Below are 26017 nucleotides of genomic sequence, written 5' to 3'. Positions count from 1 at the left end.
ATGAGTGGGGGAGTGTCATATATAGGACGATTTTACAGGGTGGCTGGTATTTAAATAGCTAAAAGTTTAAAAAAAAATTGCGTAGGGTCCCCCCCTCCTATGTATAACCAGCCTCGGGCTCTTTGAGCCAGTCCTGGTTGTTAAAATACAGAGGAAAAAATGAGTAGGGTTCCCCCATATTTAGACAACCAGCACCGGGCTCTGCGTCCGGTCCTGGTGCAAAAAATACGGGGGACAAAAGACATAGGGGTCCCCCGTATTTTTAAAACCAGCACCGGGCTCCACTAGCCAGGGAGATAATGCCACAGCCGGGGGACACTTTTATATTGGTCCCTGCGGCCGTGCCATTACCCCCCCAACTAGTCACCCCTGGCCGGGGTACACTGGAGGAGTGAGGACCCCTTAAATCAAGGGGTCCCCCCCTCCAGCCACCCAAGGGCCAGGGGTGAAGCCCGAGGCTGTCCCCCCCATCCGTGGGCGGTGGATGGGAGGCCGATAGCCTTTCAAAATGACATAAAAAGAATATTGTCTTTTGCTGTGGAACTACAAGTCCCAGCAAGCCTCCCCCGCATGCTGGTACTTGGAGAACCACAACTACCAGCATGTGGGGAAATAACGGGCCCGCTGGTACCTGTAGTTTCACAACAAAAGAAATACCCAAATAAAAACACAACTCACACACCGTGAAAGTAAAACTTTATTTAAACACACTTACACACTCACACATACTTACCTACATCCCACGCCGCCAATCACGTCCCCTTGTCCAGTAGAATCCAATAAGGGTACCTGTAAATATAAAATAAAAAAATCCCCTTTTTACACATTACGGCAGACAGCGTACCCCATTTTACACATTATGGCAGACAGCGCACCCATTTTACACATTACAGCAGACAGCGCAGCCATTGTACACATTACGGCAGACAGCGTACCCCATTTTACACATTACGGCAGACAGCGCAGCCATTGTACACATTACGGCAGACAGCGTACCCCATTTTACACATTATGGCAGACAGCGCACCCATTTTACACATTACAGCAGACAGCGCACCGATTTTACACATTACGGCAAACAGCGCACCCATTTTACACATTACGGCAGACAGCGCACCGATTTTACACATTACGGCAGACAGCGCACCGATTTTACACATTACGGCAGACAGTGCACCGATTTTACACATTACGGCAAACAGCGCACCCATTTTACACATTACGGCAGACAGCGCACCGATTTTACACATTACGGCAGACAGTGCACCGATTTTACACATTACGGCAGACAGCGCACCGATTTTACACATTACGGCAGACAGCGCACCCATTGTACACATTACGACAGCCAGCACTTCATACCCAACCAATTCTCTCCCCCCCCCCCCCCCCCCCCCCCACACACACACACACACTTTAAACAACAGCTCTGCACATGCTGTCTAAAATATTCCCCCCACACGCAGCGGCTCCCAGCAGACGTGCCTGGCACCCCCTCACTGTGCAGCCACGGACCTGATACTAATGTGCGTTGCCCGCCCCGGCTACAGGGACGCACCTGGCGCCATCTCCCGCTGTGCAGCCATCTTTCCCCCACGGACCTGACACTACTGTGCGCCCCCTGCCCGGCTACAGGGATGCACCCGGGCCATCTTTCCCCCACAGACCTGACGCTAAAATGTGCGCTCCCGCCTGGCTACAGGGACCCCCCCCGGTGCTGACACTACAGAGCAGCATCTTCCCCCTCTCCCCACCTCCCGGACAGACTGGAGCCGTGTTCATACTTACGTATTTAGGAGTGTCTGGAGCTCCGGAACGCTGCTGTGCTGCTGGCTCTTCCCTCCTCTCCGCGCACTGTGACTGAGGTAACTAAATGGGCGGCGGGGAGTGGCTTTGCTTAATGAGATCGCTATCGCTGGGAAAAATCGCTTGTGCAGACAAAATATGAGCGATTTTAACTAACTTTTACAGCGACATAGTCTAAATTGACTTGCCTGCACTGTCTATTTCTCTGACGTCCTAGTGGATGCTGGGGACTCCGTCAGGACCATGGGGATTAGCGGCTCCGCAGGAGACAGGGCACAAAAATAAAGCTTTAGGATCAGGTGGTGTGCACTGGCTCCTCCCCCTATGACCCTCCTCCAAGCCTCAGTTAGGTTTTTGTGCCCGTCCGAGCAGGGTGCAATCTAGGTGGCTCTCCTAAAGAGCTGCTTAGAAAAAGTTTTTAGGTTTTTTATTTTCAGTGAGTCCTGCTGGCAACAGGCTCACTGCATCGAGGGACTTAGGGGAGAGAAGTGAACTCACCTGCGTGCAGGATGGATTGGCTTCTTAGGCTACTGGACACCATTAGCTCCAGAGGGAGTCGGAACACAGGTCTCACCCTGGGGTTCGTCCCGGAGCCGCGCCGCCGACCCCCCTTGCAGATGCCGAAGATGGAAGAGGTCCAGAAGCAGGCGGCAGAAGACTTTTCAGTCTTCCTGAGGTAGCGCACAGCACTGCAGCTGTGCGCCATTGTTGTCAGCACACTTCACACAGCGGTCACGGAGGGTGCAGGGCGCTGGGGGGGCGCCCTGGGCAGCAATGTATAATACCTTTTTATGGCTAAAAATACATCACATATAGCCCTTGAGGCTATATGGATGTATTTAACCCCTGCCAGATCTCACAAACTCCGGAGAAGAGCCCGCCGAAATAGGGGGCGGGGCTTATTCTCCTCAGCACACAGCGCCATTTTCCTGCTCAGCTCCGCTGTGAGGAAGGCTCCCAGGACTCTCCCCTGCACTGCACTACAGAAACAGGGTAAAACAGAGAGGGGGGGCACTTTTTTTGGCGATATTACTATATTTAAGCTGCTATAAGGATACAACACTTATATAGGGTTGTTCCCATATATATTATAGCGCTTGGGTGTGTGCTGGCAAACTCTCCCTCTGTCTCCCCAAAGGGCTAGTGGGGTCCTGTCTTCAATAGAGCATTCCCTGTGTGTCTGCTGTGTGTCGGTACGTGTGTGTCGACATGTATGAGGACGATGTTGGTGTGGAGGCAGAGCAATTGCCGGTAATGGTGATGTCACCCCCTAGGGAGTCGACACCGGAATGGATGGCTTTGTTTATGGAATTACGTGATAATGTCAGCACATTACAAAAATCAGTTGACGACATGAGACGGCCGTCAAACCAGTTGGTACCTGCCCAGGCGTCTCAGACACCGTCAGGGGCTGTAAAACGCCCTTTACCTCAGTCGGTCGATACAGACCCAGACACGGACACTGAATCTAGTGTCGACGGTGAAGAAACAAACGTATTTTCCAGTAGGGCCACACGTTATATGATCACGGCAATGAAGGAGGCTTTGCATATCTCTGATACTACAAGTACCACAAAAAGGGGTATTATGTGGGGGGTGAAAAAACTACCTGTAGTTTTTCCTGAATCAGAGGAATTGAATGATGTATGTGATGAAGCGTGGGTTAACCCAGATAGAAAAGGGCTAATTTCAAAAAAGTTATTGGCATTATACCCTTTCCCGCCAGAGGTTAGGGCGCGCTGGGAAACACCCCCTAAGGTGGATAAGGCGCTCACACGCTTATCAAAACAAGTGGCGTTACCGTCTCCTGATACGGCCGCCCTCAAGGATCCAGCTGATAGGAGGCTGGAAACTACCTTAAAAAGTATATACACACATACTGGTGTTATACTGCGACCAGCCATCGCCTCAGCCTGGATGTGCAGTGCTGGGGTGGTCTGGTCGGATTCCCTGACTGAAAATATTGATACCCTGGATAGGGACTTTAGAGCAATTAAAGGATGCTTTTCTTTATATGCGAGATGCTCAGAGGGATATTTGCACTCTGGCATCGAGAGTAAGTGCGATGTCCATATCTGCCAGAAGAAGTTTATGGACACGACAGTGGTCAGGTGATGCGGATTCCAAACGGCATATGGAAGTATTGCCGTATAAAGGGGAGGAATTATTTGGCGTCGGTCTATCGGATCTGGTGGCCACGGCAACGGCCGGGAAATCCACCTTTTTACCTCAGACCCCCTCCCAACAGAAAAAGACACCGTCTTTTCAGCCGCAGTCCTTTCGGTCCTATAAGAACAAGCGGGCAAAAGGACAGTCATATCTGCCCCGAGGCAGAGGAAAGGGTAAGAGAGGGCAGCAAGCAGCTCCTTCCCAGGAACAGAAGCCCTCCGCGGGTTCTGCAAAGCCCTCAGCATGACGCTGGGGCTTTACAAGCGGACTCGGGAACGGTGGGGGGTCGACTCAAGAATTTCAGCGCGCAGTGGGCTTGCTCACAGGTGGACCACTGGATCCTGCAGGTAGTATCTCAGGGTTACAGGTTGGAATTCGAGAAGTCTCCCCCTCGCCAGTTCCTAAAGTCTGCTTTGCCAACGTCTCCCTCAGACAGGGCGACGGTATTGGAAGCCATTCACAAGCTGTTTTCTCAGCAGGTGATAGTCAAGGTACCCCTCCTACAACAGGGAAAGGGGTATTACTCCACGCTATTTGTGGTACCGAAGCCGGACGGCTCGGTAAGACCTATTCTAAATCTGAAATCTTTGAACCTGTACATACAAAAATTCAAGTTCAAGATGGAATCACTCAGAGCAGAGATAGCGAATCTGGAAGAAGGGGACTTTATGGTGTCCCTGGACATAAAAGATGCTTACCTGCATGTCCCAATTTGCCCTTCACATCAAGGGTACCTCAGGTTCGTGGTGCAAAACTGTCATTATCAGTTTCAGACGCTGCCGTTTGGATTGTCCACGGCACCTCGGGTCTTTACAAAGGTAATGGCCGAAATGATGATTCTTCTGCGAAGAAGAGGCGTATTAATTATCCCTTACTTGGACGATCTCCTGATAAGGGCAAGGTCCAGAGAACAGCTGGAGGACGGAGTAGCACTAACCCAAGTAGTGCTGCAACAACACGGGTGGATTCTGAATTTTCCAAAATCTCAGTTGACCCCGACAACACGTCTGCTGTTCCTGGGAATGATTCTGGACACGGTTCAGAAAAAGGTGTTTCTTCCGGAGGAGAAAGCCAAGGAGTTATCCGAACTTGTCAGGAACCTCCTAAAACCAGGAAAAGTGTCTGTGCATCAATGCACAAGAGTCCTGGGAAAGATGGTGGCTTCTTACGAAGCAATCCCATTCGGCAGATTCCACGCACGAACTTTTCAGTGGGATCTGCTGGACAAATGGTCCGGATCGCATCTGCAGATGCATCAGCGGATAACCTTATCGCCACGGACAAGGGTGTCTCTTCTGTGGTGGTTGCAGAGTGCTCATCTGTTAGAAGGCCGCAGATTCGGCATACATGACTGGGTCCTGGTGACCACGGATGCCAGTCTGAGAGGCTGGGGAGCGGTCACACAGGGAAGAAACTTCCAGGGAGTATGGTCAAGCCTGGAGATGTCTCTTCACATAAATATACTGGAGCTAAGAGCGATTTACAATGCTCTAAGTCTGGCAAAACCCCTGCTTCAAGGTCAGCCGGTGTTGATCCAGTCGGACAACATCACGGCAGTCGCCCACGTAAACAGACAGGGCGGCACAAGAAGCAGGAGAGCAATGACAGAAGCTGCAAGGATTCTTCGCTGGGCGGAAGATCATGTGATAGCACTGTCAGCAGTGTTCATTCCGGGAGTGGACAACTGGGAAGCAGACTTCCTCAGCAGACACGATCTACACCCGGGAGAGTGGGGACTTCATCCAGAAGTCTTCCACATGATTGTGAACCGTTGGGAAAAAGCAAAGGTGGATATGATGGCGTCTCGCCTCAACAAAAAACTGGACAGGTATTGCGCCAGGTCAAGAGACCCTCAGGCAATAGCTGTGGACGCTCTGGTAACACCGTGGGTGTTCCAGTCAGTGTATGTGTTTCCTCCTCTGCCTCTCATACCCAAAGTACTGAGAATTATACGGCAAAGGGGAGTAAGAACGATACTCGTGGCTCCGGATTGGCCAAGAAGAACTTGGTACCCGGAACTTCAGGAGATGCTCACGGAAAATCCGTGGCCTCTACCTCTAAGGCGGGACCTGATTCAGCAGGGACCGTGTCTATTCCAAGACTTACCGCGGCCGCGTTTGACGGCGTGGCGGTTGAACGCCGAATTCTAAGGGAAAAAGGCATTCCGGAAGAGGTCATTCCTACACTGGTTAAAGCCAGGAAGGAGGTGACTGCACAACATTATCACCGCATTTGGAGAAAATATGTTGCGTGGTGTGAGGCCAGGAAGGTCCCCACGGAGGAATTTCAACTGGGTCGATTCCTGCATTTCCTACAAACAGGATTGTCTATGGGCCTCAAATTGGGGTCCATTAAGGTTCAAATTTCGGCCCTGTCGATTTTCTTCCAGAAAGAATTGGCTTCAGTTCCTGAAGTCCAGACTTTTGTTAAAGGAGTACTACATATACAGCCCCCGGTGGTGCCCCCTGTGGCTCCGTGGGACCTTAATGTAGTTTTGGATTTTCTCAAATCCCATTGGTTTGAGCCACTCAAATCGGTGGATTTGAAATATCTTACGTGGAAAGTAACCATGCTACTGGCCCTGGCTTCAGCCAGGAGAGTATCAGAATTGGCGGCTTTATCGTATAAAAGCCCATATCTGATTTTCCATTCGGACAGGGCAGAACTGCGGACGCGTCCTCATTTTCTGCCTAAGGTGGTGTCAGGGTTTCATCTGAACCAGCCTATTGTGGTGCCTGCGGCTACTAGCGATTTGGAGGATTCCAAGTTGCTGGACGTTGTCCGGGCATTGAGAATATATATTTCAAGGACGGCTGGAGTCAGAAAATCTGACTCGCTGTTTATACTATATGCACCCAACAAGCTGGGTGCTCCTGCTTCTAAGCAGACGATTGCTCGTTGGATTTGTAGCACAATTCAACTTGCACATTCTGTGGCAGGCCTGCCACAGCCTAAATCTGTCAAGGCCCATTCCACAAGGAAGGTGGGCTCATCCTGGGCGGCTGCCCGAGGGGTCTCGGCATTGCAACTCTGCCGAGCAGCTACGTGGTCGGGGGAGAACACGTTTGTAAAATTCTACAAATTTGATACCCTGGCTAAAGAGGACCTGGAGTTCTCTCATTCGGTGCTGCAGAGTCATCCGCACTCTCCCGCCCGTTTGGGAGCTTTGGTATAATCCCCATGGTCCTGACGGAGTCCCCAGCATCCACTAGGACGTCAGAGAAAATAAGATTTTACTTACCGATAAATCTATTTCTCGTAGTCCGTAGTGGATGCTGGGCGCCCATCCCAAGTGCGGATTGTCTGCAATACTTGTACATAGTTATTGTTACAAAAAAATCGGGTTGTTATTGTTGTGAGCCGTCTGTTCAGAGGTTCCTACGTTTGTCATACTGTTAACTGGGTTCAGATCACAAGTTGTACGGTGTGATTGGTGTGGCTGGTATGAGTCTTACCCGGGATTCAAAATCCTTCCTTATTGTGTACGCTCGTCCGGGCACAGTATCCTAACTGAGGCTTGGAGGAGGGTCATAGGGGGTGGAGCCAGTGCACACCACCTGATCCTAAAGCTTTATTTTTGTGCCCTGACTCCTGCGGAGCCGCTAATCCCCATGGTCCTGACGGAGTCCCCAGCATCCACTACGGACTACGAGAAATAGATTTATCGGTAAGTAAAATCTTATTTTTTCCCAGCGATAGCGACCTGGCGGGGACGCGCATCGCTATCGCTGCCTGTGTACACACGGAGCGATATGCACTTACTTTCTGAGCGATTTTGACTATATAGTCAAAATTGCTCAGTTATATCGCTCTGTGTGTATGCACCTTAACACTACATCAGCCCTGGCCAACCTGTGACTCTCCAGATGTAGTGAAACTACACATCCCAGCATGCCCGCCAACACATTTGGCATTCACTAAGTTCAAAACTGTGGCAAGGCATGATGGGACTTGTCGTTTTACAACAGCTGGAGAGCCACAGGTTGCCCAGGCCTGCACTACATCACCAACACATTAGAAGAAATAACCAAATAACAAACACAATTAGCGCAAATACATTTCACACAACTAAGGACAAAGCACAGATGTTTCAAATAATGCCAAAAAATGATAAAACTCACCATCCTGCCTTGGGCGATCCGAATCCCGGACATGAGTTGCACAAACCACTTCAGGCGGAATCAGCGTACGAACAGGCTCCTCCCAATCTCTATAAGACGCTCGGAAGGGGTGTCCACCCCCAGTTTGGCGGGCAGATTTTGCCTCCTTCGCCATCTTCGCCTTCACACGGCGCTTGATGTCGTAGAAGCGCTTACGACAGGTGTCCTCGGTCCGCCTCACCACACCCTTACTGTTCACAGCCGCAACAACCTTCCCCCACAGAACAGTCTTCCTGCGTGTCGACACCTTTGCTGCATCAGACCCAAACAACTGGCGATGATGCCTCATCAGCTCCCGCACCAGAGCCATATTTTCAGCGTAACTGAACTTAACATTGCGGCCCGTCTTTGTAGTGGTGCGTGGCTGCGGAGCCACAACACCATCACTATCACTATTAGTGGAAGCCGCTGCAGCAACCTCCCCCTCCTCCTCACTAACCTCCTCCCTCTCACTCACCTCCTCCACCTCACTAACCTCCTCCCTCTCACTCACCTCCTCCACCTCACTCACCTCCTCCACCACACTCACCACTGACTGGGACATAATCAGGACAAACAACAAATAACACTGAGAAAATAAAACAAATAACACACTCCTCCACTACCACTACACACCACACACACACACTCACTCACTCACAAACAATGACAATAGACGTAACAAAAAAAAAAGACAAAAAACTAGACAGACTTTTAAATAACTGTTAGGATCTCCTGCTCTGTGCTGCCACGTCGCCATGGTAACCGGGAGGCAAGTGTTAGCGAAGTAACCTGAGCGCAGCTGATACTCCGGTCCGGGTTTTTACTGTGTAGTGGTTACAGGCTCTGTGCACGGCAGGGAATCCGGCGCTGGTTTTGTGCTCACAGTCTGTGAGGTCTGAGTGGGGCGTGGACAGCACCTGCTATATAAACCATCCTCTCAGGCTAGGCAAATGCTGCTGAATCTTTGTTTGTTAGTCAGTTCCAGAGAGTTAGCTAGTACTGTGTGACTTTGTATTTACTTGTTGCTTACTGCGAATAGGCCTTGGGATTCGGTACTTCATTCTGCCAATCCGGACCTAGCAGTAAGACTGGAGTCAGTTGTTTGACCTGCTGGGGTTCTTTTGCTATTCTGTGAACCCAGCAGGTTTGTGGCTGTACTCTCAGACCTGCTTACTTAATCCTCCCTCACTGTGCAGGGCGTCCAGGTGTCAGTTTAGTGGCAGTAAGATGAACCTGTGCCCTGCAAGTGGGGGTTAGGATTGTGGATACTCTCCTTGTGTCTATATTTCTATCTCTGACCAAGGAGTTTATTCCCACACCCGTTGGTAACCCTTTGGGGTTTTTTCTGTTGCTCTTAGCAACATCATTTCAGGTGCTCCACATGTTAAATCACTACACATAGCTTCATTGTCCGCTCTATTCCATCTGAGCATTCCTGACACTAGGGAGACACCCAATTCCTGAGCCTTTGGGCTTCTCCGTTCACTTTGTGTTTATTAGTTATTCCATCACCTCCTGTGTATGTTATGTTATACTGTCTGTGAGTTCGTTTGCTTCGCTTCCCTCTCTGTTCATACACCGGTATACTCCTGTTAGCACTGGTGTGCGTAACAATAACTACACAACTAGTATGACAAGACTACTTACACACACAGTACAGAACTCAACAATCGCAAAACTCCGCCTCAAATCCTCCACAAACTCCACAAAACTCACCAACTCCTAACACACCTTCCTCTCTCCTCTCCACTAGCTAAACCCACGAGGTGCGGCCGGTTTGGGGCGTTTTTATAGTAATGTGCACAGACACTCCTCCATCACGAATCAAACCAATCACGGACGAGTGAAAAAAACGAAACTTAGGAAAAAAACGCGGCAGTGAACGGACAAACACTGCCGTAACCGAAATGTGACGCAGTCGTAACAAAAACCTCAGAACACGGCCGACAAACCTCTAAATCGGCCGCATTATACCTAACAAAAATACGAATGACATCGACATCGGACAACAGGGAAAAAAAAAATACGACAGCTTAGTAAATGAGGCGTAACAAATTCAAAAAGTTGCACAAATACACTTTCGATGTCATTCGTGATGATTCTCACTCCAAATCGGTACTAATACGAATCTAAGTAAATATACCCCTTGGTGTGGGCTGATGCCTTCAAGCATAACATCTATTGTTGCATTGACCTGTTTCTTTTTGTTAGCAGAGGGTTCAAGTTGGCCTAGGGACTGACATGCTTAAAAATAGATAAATACAAGTGTGAGATTTAAGTGTTTAAACTATGAGTAATAACCTAGAGGTCAAAATGGGTTGTTGTAGTATAGTGGGATTTAACAACTTTTTAGTGCTCTCTGCCCGACCTTTTGTGACCAGTGTTATATTTTACCTACAACTTTCTGCAACAAACTATTTTCATGTTATTAGTTGGTATGAAGAAAAAAATAATGATCAATTATTTTCTATATGTTTGGTATAGAGGTCACTAGAATGGTCTCTGCATTAAATAATAGTCACATGGAACTGTTGATTTTTGACATATATTTAATTGTCCATTGGAATCCTGGAAAAGTTGGTGTTTACCCAAGAATGAAGCAGACAGCGCTATACGGACAGATATCTTCTGAGAGGTTCAGCAGAGCAGACAATAAAGGTGCTTCACCTTTTAAGTGGTGAATTTCCTCTAGTCCTTTTTCTTCAAGTAAGTATTTCAGTAGAGTTGTAAGTGGCATATTTAACAGTTAATATTTGCTTTTTACCTCAGTTTAGCCCTAAAATGTTTTGAGGGAATGAGTGTGATGATTTGTACAGTATCTGGAACTGAAAGCCCAGGCTGGGCTCCACTGCCCATGTGCCTGCTGATTTACATTCCCAGATGTACCGAGCTATTACTAATTACTGAGTATAATATTATTATTTTATGTTATTATATGGGATACTGTAAACCACAATAGGAATGGCCTTCGTTGGGTTATCCTTGATCATATAAAACTAATTACATGGGATGGTTTCACTCCCCAATGGTCATCCCTGCTGTATGTATTACTGGGCTGTGGGCCAATGAACACCTGGGGGCAGAGCTTTGTGGGAGCATTGGGGGCAGAGTTAGGCTCCATTTCCTGGCACCATGTGGTAGAAAAAAAACAACATCAATGGTGGAGAATCATTGTTTTTTTAGCATTGATGGCAAAACCATCTTACATTGATTGTCAACCAGTAATGGCTTGTATCCATCTATGGTTTATGGCCATCCCTACACCACAGTGCATGATGTATTTTTAAAGTCTTCTAAAATTAACATATTAATATTTTTCTGTAGGAAAGTAGCACAGATTAAGCTCCTTGGTGCGTGTGCACTAGCACTACCGAGTCATGCACAGCACTGCTGGTAATAGGTATTGCGGGGACCACAGATCTTCGGATCAGCTCTCTCTGCACTTTTCAACTCTGGGACTGCTCTTGTCAATAAGGGCCTTATTTTATTTTTTGCCACCCTCACATTAAAAACAGTCAGTGCCAAGCTCAATTACCCTGAGTCTCAATGCTTTGTATTTCTAAAAGTTGGTGTTAGCCACACTAGGTTGACTAGTTCAAGGGCTGATTATAGAAACTACACAATTTAAAAAAAATTTAAATAAATAAAACCTTAAGTGCACTGGTAATGCTAATGATGTACCACTGTGGTTTTCATAGTTTTTAATTAAGGAAATGTTTGTTGTGGCCTTTAAAGTTTTATCACCAGTGAATGAAAATGTACCTCCCCAAAACTGTGCCACTGTGCTCTATGTAGCCATTTTTCCTGGGGTTATTTCATCCCTCCCACAGCCTTGACCGAAAACATATAGGGGAGGCTGTGCAAGCAGAAGAGCAATTGTAAGCCACTATCAGCAGATTACAGCTAGTGACTGGTTTTCCTGTTTACCCCCCCCCCCCCCCCCCCCGCCATCTTTATGCTACCATTTCAAAGTGACTACCAAGCTGAGTCCTCTGGGGGGGAGAGGGTGTTTTATAACAGAACCGACAGAGCCCAGGAAGATGCCTACATGGTGCAGCCAGTGGCGCAGAGAGGAGGGGGAAGGGGGTTTACTCTTTACCCAGGCCTGTTGAAGGGGCCCGGTGGGGCCCAGGTCCCACTGCCACTCACCTGCCCCTCGCCAGCAATGCAGAAAGCAGGACTTTGGACAGTGAGAGAGAGGAAACTGACCGCTGCAGCAGCTTTACTCCCCAGCAGAGCACACGGGGTCATTCGGGTGTTGTTGGATTTGCTATCACTAGCTTCCTTGGAAGCAGCAGTGATAGTCCTGTATGTAAATGCAGCAGGAGGTGTCTATTACATGCACATACCTCCCAACTTTGAAGTCCATTGGGTCCCCAAAAGGGGTGTGACCTTGGGTGGGAGGGGGCGTGGCCACTGTTGAGTGGGCATGGTCGTGCACCGAGTACCCATTTTCCGTCATTTTGGGGTCGTGACCTGCACTCCCCGAGCAGCTAGGCAGCCCCCTTCTCCCCTCCCAGCACTGAATAGATGTATCTTTTCAGAGGTCACTCGCTGCTTTGCAGAGCAGAGCAGCAGGTGATTAATGGCTCCCCCAACTGCCTACCATCCCGCGGGACACTGCTGCCCGCGGGTGGGACAGCGGGACAGTGTCCGAATAGTGGAACTTTCCCGCTGGAATCGGGACAGTTGGGAGGTATGCATGCAACGCGTCCTGCTGCACTAGTGATCCGAGCTGCATCCTAAGATGAAGCATCGGGCCAAAGCACCCACCATCGAGCAGCTTCCGGCAACCATGGTGCTGCGCAAGCTGCTTGTCGCATATGCCAGGAAATGTCTGTCCTGTGCATGCATAAAGTTCTGAAAATATGTACTTTGCGCCGATGGTCTCAGGTGCAGAAGCAGTCAGTCCTCTCTGCCATCATAATGTGCAGGTGGGGTGATTGCACCATCGCAACTGTGACTGGCGGCCGCACATATTTTCTAAGGAGCGGGGTATGTCCACATCTCCCTGCATTGGTCACAACCCTCTCATTACCGGGGCCCGGCAAAGCTGTCAGCACCCCTGGGTGCAGCCTCCAAGGTTCTTTATAGAGGGTGTAGCACTTAGTACAGTATATTACAATAGGTGGTAGTGTAGCTTTAAATGGAAAGTTTTTATCATCCAAGTTCATAGTAACTAAAATTCCAGTTCAGGTAAAAGTAATAGATCCTCTTGGAGTCTGGGTACAACAAAAGACAGGAAAATCTGCAGCTTAGACGAAATAACATTGTAGAACAAGCAGTGCCTTTATAAGTACTTGTATCTTTGTAAACTCACAAGAGGATTAGTATTGGAAATCTGGATACATAGAAATATGGTACTTTGCAGACAGGGTCACTTAGAAGAAATACAGAATTAAAGCTGGGATTATATTTTCACTGTTCCAAGCTTTCCGGCCTATGGCCAAGTATATTAATACACGGTACCTCTAGCTATAGTGAATGAACCCTTTGGGAGGTGATGTTTTAAATAGTTTAACAATGCATGTTGACTTCCCAGCTTCTTGCCATTGTATTAGGGGAGACAGATAATTTGCGTCTTTCCCCATCATTTCTAACATTCACATTTCCTTTATTTGTTAAGGTGGGTTATTCTGGCTTTTTGCTAGACAATACCATAGCGTCAGGAGCGTGTTCAGCATACTGAGATGTACTGTATTTAGGCAAAAGGCAGACAAGATCATTGTGGCAGACATACCTCATAGAGACCAGTGTCACCTCAGGGAAGATAAAGCATTGATAACGGACATAATTATAATAATGGTACTTATTATTTTTTGCCATTTTAATTTACTTAATGTGTCATGAAGAACAAGACAAAATATAATACTTTATGTAATACTGACACCTGATTCAATAAATTATTCAAAGCAAGACTTGTACTTATTAGGTGTTCTGCTATCTAATATCCCTACTATGACTACTTCCACGTCTATGATATTTTTAGTTACATTACATTCACATTATTTAGCATTAAGGTCACATTAACATGTTTCGGTTTATTTATGACAGGAAGAAAAACTCTCTCTGGCAAACACAGCTTTTCTCTGTCTATAAGAGGTGACGGCCTTGCTATCACAAAAGCTTGGGGAAACCTACAGTGTTTAATATGTACCATCACAATCCCCTTTTCTGTATAGCCATCTCAGGATGTTAAAGCCACAAATAATTACAGAACAGTGGCCCTCATTCTGAGTTGTTCGCTCGCTAGCTGCTTTTAGCAGCATTGCACACGCTAAGCCGCCGCCCTCTGGGAATGTATCTTAGCATAGCAAAATTGCGAACGAAAGATTAGCAGAATTGCGAATAGAAATTTCTTAGCAGTTTCTGAGTAGCTCGAGACTTACTCAGCCATTGCGATCAGTTCAGTCAGTTTCGTTCCTGGTTTGACGTCACAAACACACCCAGCGTTCGCCCAGACACTCCCCCGTTTCTTCAGACACTCCCGCGTATTTCCCAGAAACGCCAGCGTTTTTTCGCACACGCCCAGAAAACGGCAAGTTTCCGCCCAGAAACACCCACTTCCTGTCAATCACAGTACGATCACCAGAACGATGAAAAAACCTTGTTATGCCGTGAGTAAAATACCTAACTTTTGTGTAAAATAACTAAGCGCATGCGCTCTGCGAACCTTGCGCATGCGCAGTAAGCGACTAATCGCAATATAGCGAAAATCGGCAACGAGCGAATAACTCGGAATGACCCCCAATGTTTCATTTGTATGAAAGGATTTTGCTAATTTTGGAATTTTAATCAAATACTGCCCTTAACTCCCTGCTGACCATGGAAGAGACATTGGCCTCTATCATCTCTTTGAGGTCAGCATCCGCCCCTGGCCTGATGGCTATATTGGACATTACTGAAAGAGTTCAGTAGCATCCTCATTTCCCCGCCTTATTGCCTTGTGTATTGCCATCTGGGATGGTCCTACTTTTTGCTCAGCCACTTCTGCCACTACAATTACAGTTATCCATAAGGAGTGTAGCAGTTATAGACCTATCTTGTTACTTGGTGAGGACCTGAAATTATTTGGTAAGGTCTTAGCAACTTACTTCAACATCTGGTTGCCTCACCTTATCCACCCTGATCAGGTCCTGTTTGTCCTGGGCCATCAAGTTCTAGATAATACCAGATGAGTGATTGATTTGATTCACCATATCAACACTACTGCATGGCCTTTCATACTGAGAAGGAATTTATTTGAAATTACTAGTCCTTCATGTCCTTGGTTCATAAGTCCCTTGGTTTTAGTGATGAGTTCCTGACTAGTTTCTCTGCCCTCTATCGTGATCCCTCAGCATCCATGGTGCCCTGTCAGACCCTTTTACTATATGTAACGGTACCCGTCTGGGCTGCCCCCTCCCCGCTCTTTGCTCTTATCATGGAGCACCTTGTGCACGTCTGTGACGTCATCCAAGCATCTCTGGGATTATGTTTAACTCCTGTGACAATTAGATCACTGTCTACGCCAACAATGTTCTATTTTTCTAAGCCCCTGAAGTTCCAGCCCCATATACTCCATGAATGTCATCTCTATGGCTCCTTTTCCAACTAAAAAATAAAACCTTGACAAGACTGAGATCCTTAATTTCTTCCTTTCCTCTTCAACAAAGCACCTCATATCACTTCATTTTCTTTTTACCTGGCAGTTCTCTCATTTTAAGTATTTGGGTGTCACTACCACCAAAAATCTTTCCACTCTTTAGAGACTTTGCTTTTCCCTGCTTCTTTATATGGTTTAGGCCTCCTGGAGCAAGCTATTTATCTCCTGGATTGATCGTGTTACAACTGTACAAAATGATTGTGCTTCTCTGCTTTCTCTATTCATTAGAGAAAACTGTACTTATCATTATTCCCTCTCTTGCTTTCACCTCCCTGCAGATGTTGATTTCCTATTTTATACGGGCAGGCAGGAGACCAAGACAATGGGCCTCTGTTATTCAGCGCCACTCTACTGAGGATGGACTGGAAGTTCATAATTTCAAAAAATATTTTGATGCTGCTCAACTGGCATTCCCCTTCATAGTCATGTGTCTGGGTATACATTAAGTTGTCCTCTTCTCTCTGGCAATCTCTTCTATTCATTGGCTCCCACACTCTGATTGGCCATCTTCTGCTCATGCTTACCCAGTTATTAACCTTTCCCTGACATTGTGGCTTTGTTGTAATAAAACTTTCTCTATACTCCCTGCCCCCTCCCCTCTTATACCCCTTTGGCATAATATGGCATTCAATTCTTAACCTTTTCCCCCGGGATTGCCTCTGGTGTTTGCTATCTCACTGATATTACCCTTAGGGGGGTGTTTTCCATTTTTACCTCTGTCTGCAAGATTGTTATCCTTTGCCCTGCTCTTCTTTTCATCAGTTTCTTCATATTTAAGTATTTCTATCATTCCCATCCATCCCGGCTCTCCGGGAGGGCTCCTCTCTTTCTTTGAGTCCAGCTGCCACTCGAATTATAAGTCCAAAAGCCTTGTTTCCGTTCTGCATAACTCTATCCTTGTTGCAACTACCCTTTCCTCTCTATGCCTCAATGAGTAGCATCTGGGCGAGTATCTAGATGTTGAGGATTAGTCGGACATATGGGAGGTTATTCAGGTTTGTTAGCAAACCAAAAAAGCACACTAATGGGCAAACCATGCTGCACTGCAGGTAGGGCAGATGTAACATGTGCAAGAGAGAGTTAGATTTGGGTGGGTTATATTGTTTCTGTGCAGGGTAAATACTGGCTGCTTTAGTTTTACACTGCAATTTAGATTTCAGTTTGAACAGACTGCACCCAAATATAACTCTCTCTGCATATGTTAAATCTTCCCCACCTGCGGTGCGACATGAGTTTGTCCAGTTGCTTGCTTTTTTGATTTGCTAACAAACCTGAATAAGACCCAAGGTCCGGTGCTGGCATCAAGGAGACTGCTTATAAAAGATTATTTAGTTGGTATTTAGTGCCCACTCGATTGCATAACGTTTTTGTCTCTACCTCTCACATCTGTTGTCGGGTTTGATCGGACATAGGGTCCTTCTTCTACATTTGGTGTCCCTGTCCTGCATGGTTTCTGAGTGGAGGTTCACTTTCCTGACTTCCCTCCTGGGTTTCGCAGTCCTTTCCTCTTCAAACATTTTATTCTCCCACTACAGTTCCCTGATTTGTCCAAACACCAAAACAGCCTTGACAGGCATGTTCTTAGCAATGCCATCTGCATGGTAGCATCTCGGTGGAAGTCTAAACACTTGCCAACTATGTCAACCCTCCTCTAAAAGATTAGTTTGTTGAAGAAGGAGCGCGTGATCAGCATTCGAAGAGGCTCCTCAGGTTTGATCGTTAAAGTGTGGGTCCCTTGGTCCTCCTGCTCCCTCCCTTTAATGTGCATCTTCACCTTTAGGTCGTCCTTGCCCACGTTTGTCCCATTTCATCTATTTACTGTATACCACGGTTACTTCCACTGTTCCTCTTCTTCCCCTCTTTCTTATTACCTCTTTCTTTCTTTTTTCCATACCCCACATTGGAAAATAGTTTTCCGAGTTGCGATACTCTGAATTTGTTATGCTTCACTGCATTGCAGATTGTTGTTCTTTTATAACTACTTTATATACCGCCGAACCATGCGTGGGTAGCCGTGCTTGTTTTTTTTTTTCTATGTCTGTCTACTTGGTATCATAATAAATTTATCTAAAAAATATTTACATTATTTTTAATAGTTTTTTAAGACTTTTTTTCTATAACACTGTAGATGCGATCTGACAAACTGCCAGCCAGATAATAGATTTTCTGTGCTGCGATAAGCATCCATAGACTTTGTATTCACCACGTTGGAGAGACCTAGGGGGTTATTCAGGTTGATGCAACTGCAGTTGCCCTTTTGGCAGTACCACTTCACATGTGCAGGTCCTGTCCTGCGCGTGCATAGCCCGGCGCATTGGCTGCGAACGCCTCTGCCTGATTAACAGGCAAAGGCATTCGCGGGATGGCAGGGGGGCGGCGACAAACCATTGTGGTGGCAGCACAGGGAAAACGGGGGCGGGTTGGCGGCATATTCGAGGCTGTCACGCTGCCGGTCTGATTGAAAATATGGCGGTGGGTCGTCCACAGTTGCTGTGACTGCAATAAAATTGCGGTCACAGCCGCTGGGCGGCCTGGTCAGCATGCCGGGAGGCCTTGCCCTGTGATGGGCGGCCCCCAGCATGCAAAAAAAAGGATTGCATATTCTGCTTTTTACCAGAATCTGCAATCCAACCTGATTAACCCACTTAGTTTTAGATCGTGCAACAGTACTTTGTTTCTCAAAGCTGTTAAGGATGAGTTCTGCGATAAGATGGCTGTGATTAAATAGTTCTAATATTTTCCAGGACATACTGCTCCATTTATAGATATGCCAGACTTACGTGCTCAAATAACCTTTTCGTCAGGATCCTTATCTTATTAGTATATTGCTACTTGCTGTATTAGAGTGTGACCATGATGAATGGAACTTGTGTATGTGTACTTTTTTTTAAAAGTTTTAAAGTACATTGGTTTCAGGAATTAATATGCACAAATTTGCTGTAATAGAGGCAATAAAAAAATGATAATTATCGTTTCTAAAACCCAATAATTAATAACTGTGCCCCCAAGTCTCTGTAATTTTTTTTTTTTTCATTTAAAATTGTGGGGTGTGTTGTACCAACTAAAGGCAAATTGCAGCTGCTAAGAAGTCCCCCATGTAGATGAATATTTCTGTTAATTATGATCTTGAGAAAACTGCTCAGTATAAGCTCTGAACAATCTAATATCACAGTGTTTCTATATATATCCTCCATGACTTTGTTGTACTGTTGGAAAGATGCGTTGGTTGTATCTTCATCTATCTGTAACTTCAGCTAGTAATCAATGTGAAGTCCATGTGAATTACTTTATGCATTGTTCCAGCCATGAATATCTTGTAATCGAATTTAGCTGCGGTTAGTTTGACTTCTGTCTTAAATATGTCTCCTCTATTAGATAGATGATCTTATGAGCATACTATAGCTGATTTGGTGCATTTGTACCCTAAAGGAAACAAGGTGCATTTGTATGGCACATATTTGCCCTTGTTTTTGCTTTTAAAGATATAAGCCCTGTGCATTGGTCATCTACCACATAATATAACTCATGTGTCTTCTACAGGTTGTGATGAAACCTTGCAGCATCAACAGACGGACTCTTCCAACAATACAGAACTCCTTAGCATTATGTTCCAGGCTTTTATAGTATCCACTCCACTAAAGCATGGCTTAACAACATCTGACCCAGGATCTCTCTGTACGGGACCATTGTATGTTTGGTACATTTTCTTTTCTTGCATTTAATTCATCATGGGGCGATGCTTCTCCAAACCTAAACCAGGTGAGAACCCATTAGTGTTACTTTTTTCAACTCGCATGTCCAACTGCCATGCACAATGTTCCAAGACAGACGTTTAGACTCTGCGGGGCTACTGTTGGAAGGAATGTTAATTCTGCGCTCTTGCAGGGAGGATTAAAGAACGCTCTAGGTTACAATTAATCCAAGGAAAATGTTACTTGCTTTCTTTCATGTACAGAACATTCAGCTGGAATGAGCACAGAATGTTTACTATAATAAGCTTGGACTAATATAGTTTGTTCTCTGCATGTCTAGGCCACAATAATGATAGAAATTCCAAATCCTATCACTCTTGTAGCAGTGGGGAGTTGTTTGATAAGTACATCATTTTGGCAGTTGGTGCTTATAACAAAAAAACTATTATTTTTAATTGGAAAGGCGATTAATATAGTTTTATAACTTTTAAAGGACCTCTTAATAATAATGGGGCACATATTTTTACAACCTAGGCAATGACAATTCTAATTGCAGAAGGCTGAAGTTAGACTTTACTAACTAAAAATGCAGCAGAACCCAAACTATGTGGAAAATGCAGGTTTTAGGCATATTTCACTACTATGCTGCTGCCATAAGCAGTGGACACCACTGCATCTGCTCTATCGCCCGTTGGCGGAGTCACGGATGCAATAATATGCTAATGCTAGTTTCAGGATACACCATGTGCACTAGCATGCGCCGGAGAGTGCAAGCCCTGAGACGCCTATATTTGTGCTCCTATATGCAGTGGTTTTAGATAGTCACTTCAGGCCACCTCAGTTAGCATCCACCTCTGAGTCAGGCCCTGTATGGGTTTTTCCACAAAAATTAGTGCATACCTCCCAACTGTCCTGATTCCAGTGGGACAGTACCACTGTAGGACCCTGGGAGAGCCTTTCACTGTATAGATGCCGTGTGTGTGCACATGGCATCTCTGAATAGATGCCGTGAGCACGCACACGGCATCTATGCAGTATAGGGAGGTGAGTCAGGGGATGCCCAGCAGTTCGGGGACCGCTGGGCACGCTCCCAAAATGCCGGAGAATGAGTCTATGCCGCGAGGCCATGCCCACTCGGCATTGGTTCCGCCCTATCATCGGAGGACCATACCCCATCTGCGGGTTACGAAGCCTTTGGCGCGCAAGGGTCCCGATACACGGGACAGAAAAGTTGGGAGGTATGTGCAGGGCCAGATTAGGGGGCTGGTGGGGGCCCAGGGGCAATGAAGTTGTGGGAGCCGCACTTGTAAAAGTGATGGCAAACCCATGGCAATCAACCCCCCATGTACTGTTAATCATACACACACACACACACACACACACACACACGCACACACACACACACACACACACACACACACACACACACACACACACACACACACACAGCAGCACACCTGGCCGGCTCAGCGACTGTCTGTTTAATGAACAGTATGAGTGTCGTTCCTCTCATCAAAATGAAATAGTGACCAGTTTAGTGAGCACAAATCAACTTACACATTATTACACAAGTAACAAAGAAACAATCAAGAGTAATAACAGAATTTAAGTTATCAAACAACAGGGGTTGTTAATCTTCTTGTTTGTATTCAAGAAGACCTGTCATCTCTCTTATCAAATGCTCAGATCGGTCAGTATACACAGGCAGGCACCATACTGCAGGTCTTTAGGTCCTGGTAGTGGCTTAATTGCTTTTGTCCATATCTTGCATTACATACCATTGTCTGGGCATTGCTGCTGGATATTAACCCATATTGAATCACTGGATAGTACCAGTGCTTTTCACTTACATACGCCCAATAAGAACTAACATATACCCAAGACACAGATTGTCTTAAGATAGACCATCAGTTTCTAAAGCCCTTTGTCTAAAATTGACCATAATCCTTTGCTTACATTGATCAGTTTTTTGGAATGTGTTTCACTGTCTCCTGTTAGACACCATATATATGTAAGGTACTATGCCTTAAATGCTCACTAATGCCAGTGCCAGTATTGTAGGCCTCTCAGTTTATGTCTGATCAGACCCTAAAGGTTACGGCCATTCTCAGCATGAATACAATATCCTTGGGCCTCAATTGGGCACTACACAGGTATTACAACTTATATGCTATGTTGAAATGAAATCATTAACCCTGTGGTTACACATACAAATTTGCAGCTGCGAATGACCATAGTAAATCCATCCATGCCTTATTTAGTATCAATAACTTGTTTCAATCAACACTTCTATGTACTGAAAATCGATTTTCTGCAGCGGGGTACACTGGTATTCCACAGAGAATAACATCGGGGTGTAGAGTTGGACCTTGATCTGAGGCACCAACAGGCTAAAGCTTTGACTGTTCCCAGGATGCACTAGAGATGAGCGGGTTCGGTTTCTCTGAATCCGAACCCGCACGAACTTCATGTTTTTTTTCACGGGTCCGAGCGACTCGGATCTTCCCGCCTTGCTCGGTTAACCCGAGCGCGCCCGAACGTCATCATGACGCTGTCGTATTCTCGCGAGGCTCGGATTCTATCGCGAGACTCGGATTCTATATAAGGAGCCGCGCGTCGCCGCCATTTTCACACGTGCATTGAGATTGATAGGGAGAGGACGTGGCTGGCGTCCTCTCCATTTAGATTAGGAGAGAGAGAGATTGACCTGAGGCTGATACTGTAGAAGAGAGTGCAGAGTTTAGTGACTGACCACAGTGACCACCAGCAGTGCAGTTGTTTTATTTAATATATCCGTTCTCTGCCTGAAAAAAACGGTACACACAGTGACTCAGTCACATACCATATCTGTGTGCACTGCTCAGCCCAGTGTGCTGCATGCCTGCATCATCTATGTATATATTATATATCTGACTGTGCTCAGCTCACACAGCTTATAATTGTGGGGGAGACTGGGGAGCACTGCAGTGCCAGTTATAGGTTATAGCAGGAGCCAGGAGTACAAGACAGTCACATACCATATCTGTGTGCACTGCTCAGCCCAGTGTGCTGCATCATCTATGTATATATTATATATCTGACTGTGCTCAGCTCACACAGCTTATAATTGTGGGGGAGACTGGGGAGCACTGCAGTGCCAGTTATAGGTTATAGCAGGAGCCAGGAGTACATATATTATATTAAAATTAAACAGTGCACACTTTTGCTGCAGGAGTGCCACTGCCAGTGTGACTGACCAGTGACCTGACCACACTGACCACCAGTATAGTTAGTAGTATACTATATTGTGATTGCCTGAAAAAGTTAAACACTCGTCGTGTGACTTCACTTGTGTGGTGTTTTTTTTTTTATTCTATAAAAAACTCATTCTGCTGACAGACAGTGTCCAGCAGGTCCGTCATTATATAATATATATACCTGTCCGGCTGCAGTAGTGATATATATATATTTTTTATATCATTATTTATCATCCAGTCGCAGCAGACACAGTACGGTAGTTCACGGCTGTAGCTACCTCTGTGTCGGCACTCGGCAGTCCATCCATAATTGTATACCACCTACCCGTGGTTTTTTTTTCTTTCTTCTTTATACATACATACTACTACATCTCTTTATCAACCAGTCTATATTAGCAGCAGACACAGTACAGTACGGTAGTTCACGGCTGTGGCTACCTCTGTGTCGGCACTCGGCAGTCCGTCCATAATTGTATACCACCTAACCGTGGTTTTTTTTTCTTTCTTCTTTATACATACATACTACGACATCTCTTTATCAACCAGTCTATATTAGCAGCAGACACAGTACAGTACGGTAGTTCACGGCTGTGGCTACCTCTGTGTCGGCACTCGGCAGTCCGTCCATAATTGTATACCACCTAACCGTGGTTTTTTTTTCTTTCTTCTTCATACATACATACTACGACATCTCTTTATCAACCAGTCTATATTAGCAGCAGACACAGTACAGTACGGTAGTTCACGGCTGTGGCTACCTCTGTGTCGGCACTCGGCAGTCCGTCCATAATTGTATACCACCTAACCGTGGTTTTTTTTTCTTTCTTCTTTATACATACATACTACGACATCTCTTTATCAACCAGTCTATATTAGCAGCAGACACAGTACAGTACGGTAGTTCACGGCTGTGGCTACCTCTGTGTCGGCACTCGGCAGTCCGTCCATAATTGTATACCACCTAACCGTGTTTTTTTTTTCTTTCTTCTTCATACATACATACTACGACATCTCTTTATCAACCAGTCTATATTAGCAGCAGACACAGTACAGTACGGTAGTTCACGGCTGTGGCTACCTCTGTGTCGGCACTCGGCAGTCCGTCCATAATTGTATACCACCTACCCGTGGTTTTTTTTTCTTTCTTCTTTATACATACATACTACTACATCTCTTTATCAACCAGTCTATATTAGCAGCAGACACAGTACAGTACGGTAGTTCACGGCTGTGGCTACCTCTGTGTCGGCACTCGGCAGTCCGTCCATAATTGTATACCACCTACCCGTGGTTTTTTTTTCTTTCTTCTTCATACATACATACTACGACATCTCTTTATCAACCAGTCTATATTAGCAGCAGACACAGTACAGTACGGTAGTTCACGGCTGTGGCTACCTCTGTGTCGGCACTCGGCAGTCCGTCCATAATTGTATACCACCTAACCGTGGTTTTTTTTTCTTTCTTCTTCATACATACATACTATGACATCTCTTTATCAACCAGTCTATATTAGCAGCAGACACAGTACGGTAGTTCACGGCTGTAGCTACCTCTGTGTCGGCACTCGGCAGTCCGTCCATAATTGTATACTAGTATCCATCCATCTCCATTGTTTACCTGAGGTGCCTTTTAGTTGTGCCTATTAAAATATGGAGAACAAAAATGTTGAGGTTCCAAAATTAGGGAAAGATCAAGATCCACTTCCACCTCGTGCTGAAGCTGCTGCCACTAGTCATGGCCGAGACGATGAAATGCCAGCAACGTCGTCTGCCAAGGCCGATGCCCAATGTCATAGTACAGAGCATGTCAAATCCAAAACACCAAATACCAGTAAAAAAAGGACTCCAAAACCTAAAATAAAATTGTCGGAGGAGAAGCGTAAACTTGCCAATATGCCATTTACCACACGGAGTGGCAAGGAACGGCTGAGGCCCTGGCCTATGTTCATGGCTAGTGGTTCAGCTTCACATGAGGATGGAGGCACTCAGCCTCTCGCTAGAAAAATGAAAAGACTCAAGCTGGCAAAAGCAGTAGCACCGCAAAGAACTGTGCGTTCTTCGAAATCCCAAATCCACAAGGAGAGTCCAATTGTGTCGGTTGCGATGCCTGACCTTCCCAACACTGGACGTGAAGAGCATGCGCCTTCCACCATTTGCACGCCCCCTGCAAGTGCTGGAAGGAGCACCCGCAGTCCAGTTCCTGATAGTCAGATTGAAGATGTCAGTGTTGAAGTACACCAGGATGAGGAGGATATGGGTGTTGCTGGCGCTGGGGAGGAAATTGACCAGGAGGATTCTGATGGTGAGGTGGTTTGTTTAAGTCAGGCACCCGGGGAGACACCTGTTGTCCGTGGGAGGAATATGGCCGTTGACATGCCTGGTGAAAATACCAAAAAAATCAGCTCTTCGGTGTGGAACTATTTCAACAGAAATGCGGACAACAGGTGTCAAGCCGTGTGTTCCCTTTGTCAAGCTGTAATAAGTAGGGGTAAGGACGTTAACCACCTCGGAACATCCTCCCTTATACGTCACCTGCAGCGCATTCATAATAAGTTAGTGACAAGTTCAAAAACTTTGGGTGACAGCGGAAGCAGTCCACTGACCAGTAAATCCCTTCCTCTTGTAACCAAGCTCACGCAAACCACCCCACCAACTCCCTCAGTGTCAATTTCCTCCTTCCCCAGGAATGCCAATAGTCCTGCAGGCAATGTCACTGGCAATTCTGACGAGTCCTCTCCTGCCTGGGATTCCTCCGATGCATCCTTGCGTGTAACGCCTACTGCTGCTGGCGCTGCTGTTGTTTCTGCTGGGAGTCGATGGTCATCCCAGAGGGGAAGTCGTAAGCCCACTTGTACTACTTCCAGTAAGCAATTGACTGTTCAACAGTCCTTTGCGAGGAAGATGAAATATCACAGCAGTCATCCTGCTGCAAAGCGGATAACTGAGGCCTTGACAACTATGTTGGTGTTAGACGTGCGTCCGGTATCCGCCGTTAGTTCACAGGGAACTAGACAATTTATTGAGGCAGTGTGCCCCCGTTACCAAATACCATCTAGGTTCCACTTCTCTAGGCAGGCGATACCGAGAATGTACACGGACGTCAGAAAAAGACTCACCAGTGTCCTAAAAAATGCAGTTGTACCCAATGTCCACTTAACCACGGACATGTGGACAAGTGGAGCAGGGCAGGGTCAGGACTATATGACTGTGACAGCCCACTGGGTAGATGTATGGACTCCCGCCGCAAGAACAGCAGCGGCGGCACCAGTAGCAGCATCTCGCAAACGCCAACTCTTTCCTAGGCAGGCTACGCTTTGTATCACCG

General features: G+C 46.4%; 1 protein-coding gene across 4 annotated transcripts in view; it reads left to right on the top strand.

The window, feature by feature from the left end:
• Positions 1 to 26017, top strand: part of AIFM3 (apoptosis inducing factor mitochondria associated 3) — a 194116-nt gene that overhangs the window by 81491 nt on the left and 86608 nt on the right. For all 4 annotated transcript variants that reach the window (XM_063964266.1, XM_063964268.1, XM_063964267.1 and 1 more), the window contains exon 2: positions 19303 to 19521. In XM_063964266.1, coding sequence (XP_063820336.1) covers positions 19491 to 19521 — 31 coding nt within the window. In that variant the 5' untranslated portion in view covers positions 19303 to 19490. The remainder of the gene's footprint in view (positions 1 to 19302; positions 19522 to 26017) is intronic.

Source organism: Pseudophryne corroboree, chromosome 1, assembly GCF_028390025.1.
Source record: "Pseudophryne corroboree isolate aPseCor3 chromosome 1, aPseCor3.hap2, whole genome shotgun sequence".
NCBI lineage: Eukaryota > Metazoa > Chordata > Amphibia > Anura > Myobatrachidae > Pseudophryne > Pseudophryne corroboree.
This window is presented reverse-complemented; position numbering and strand designations above follow the sequence as displayed.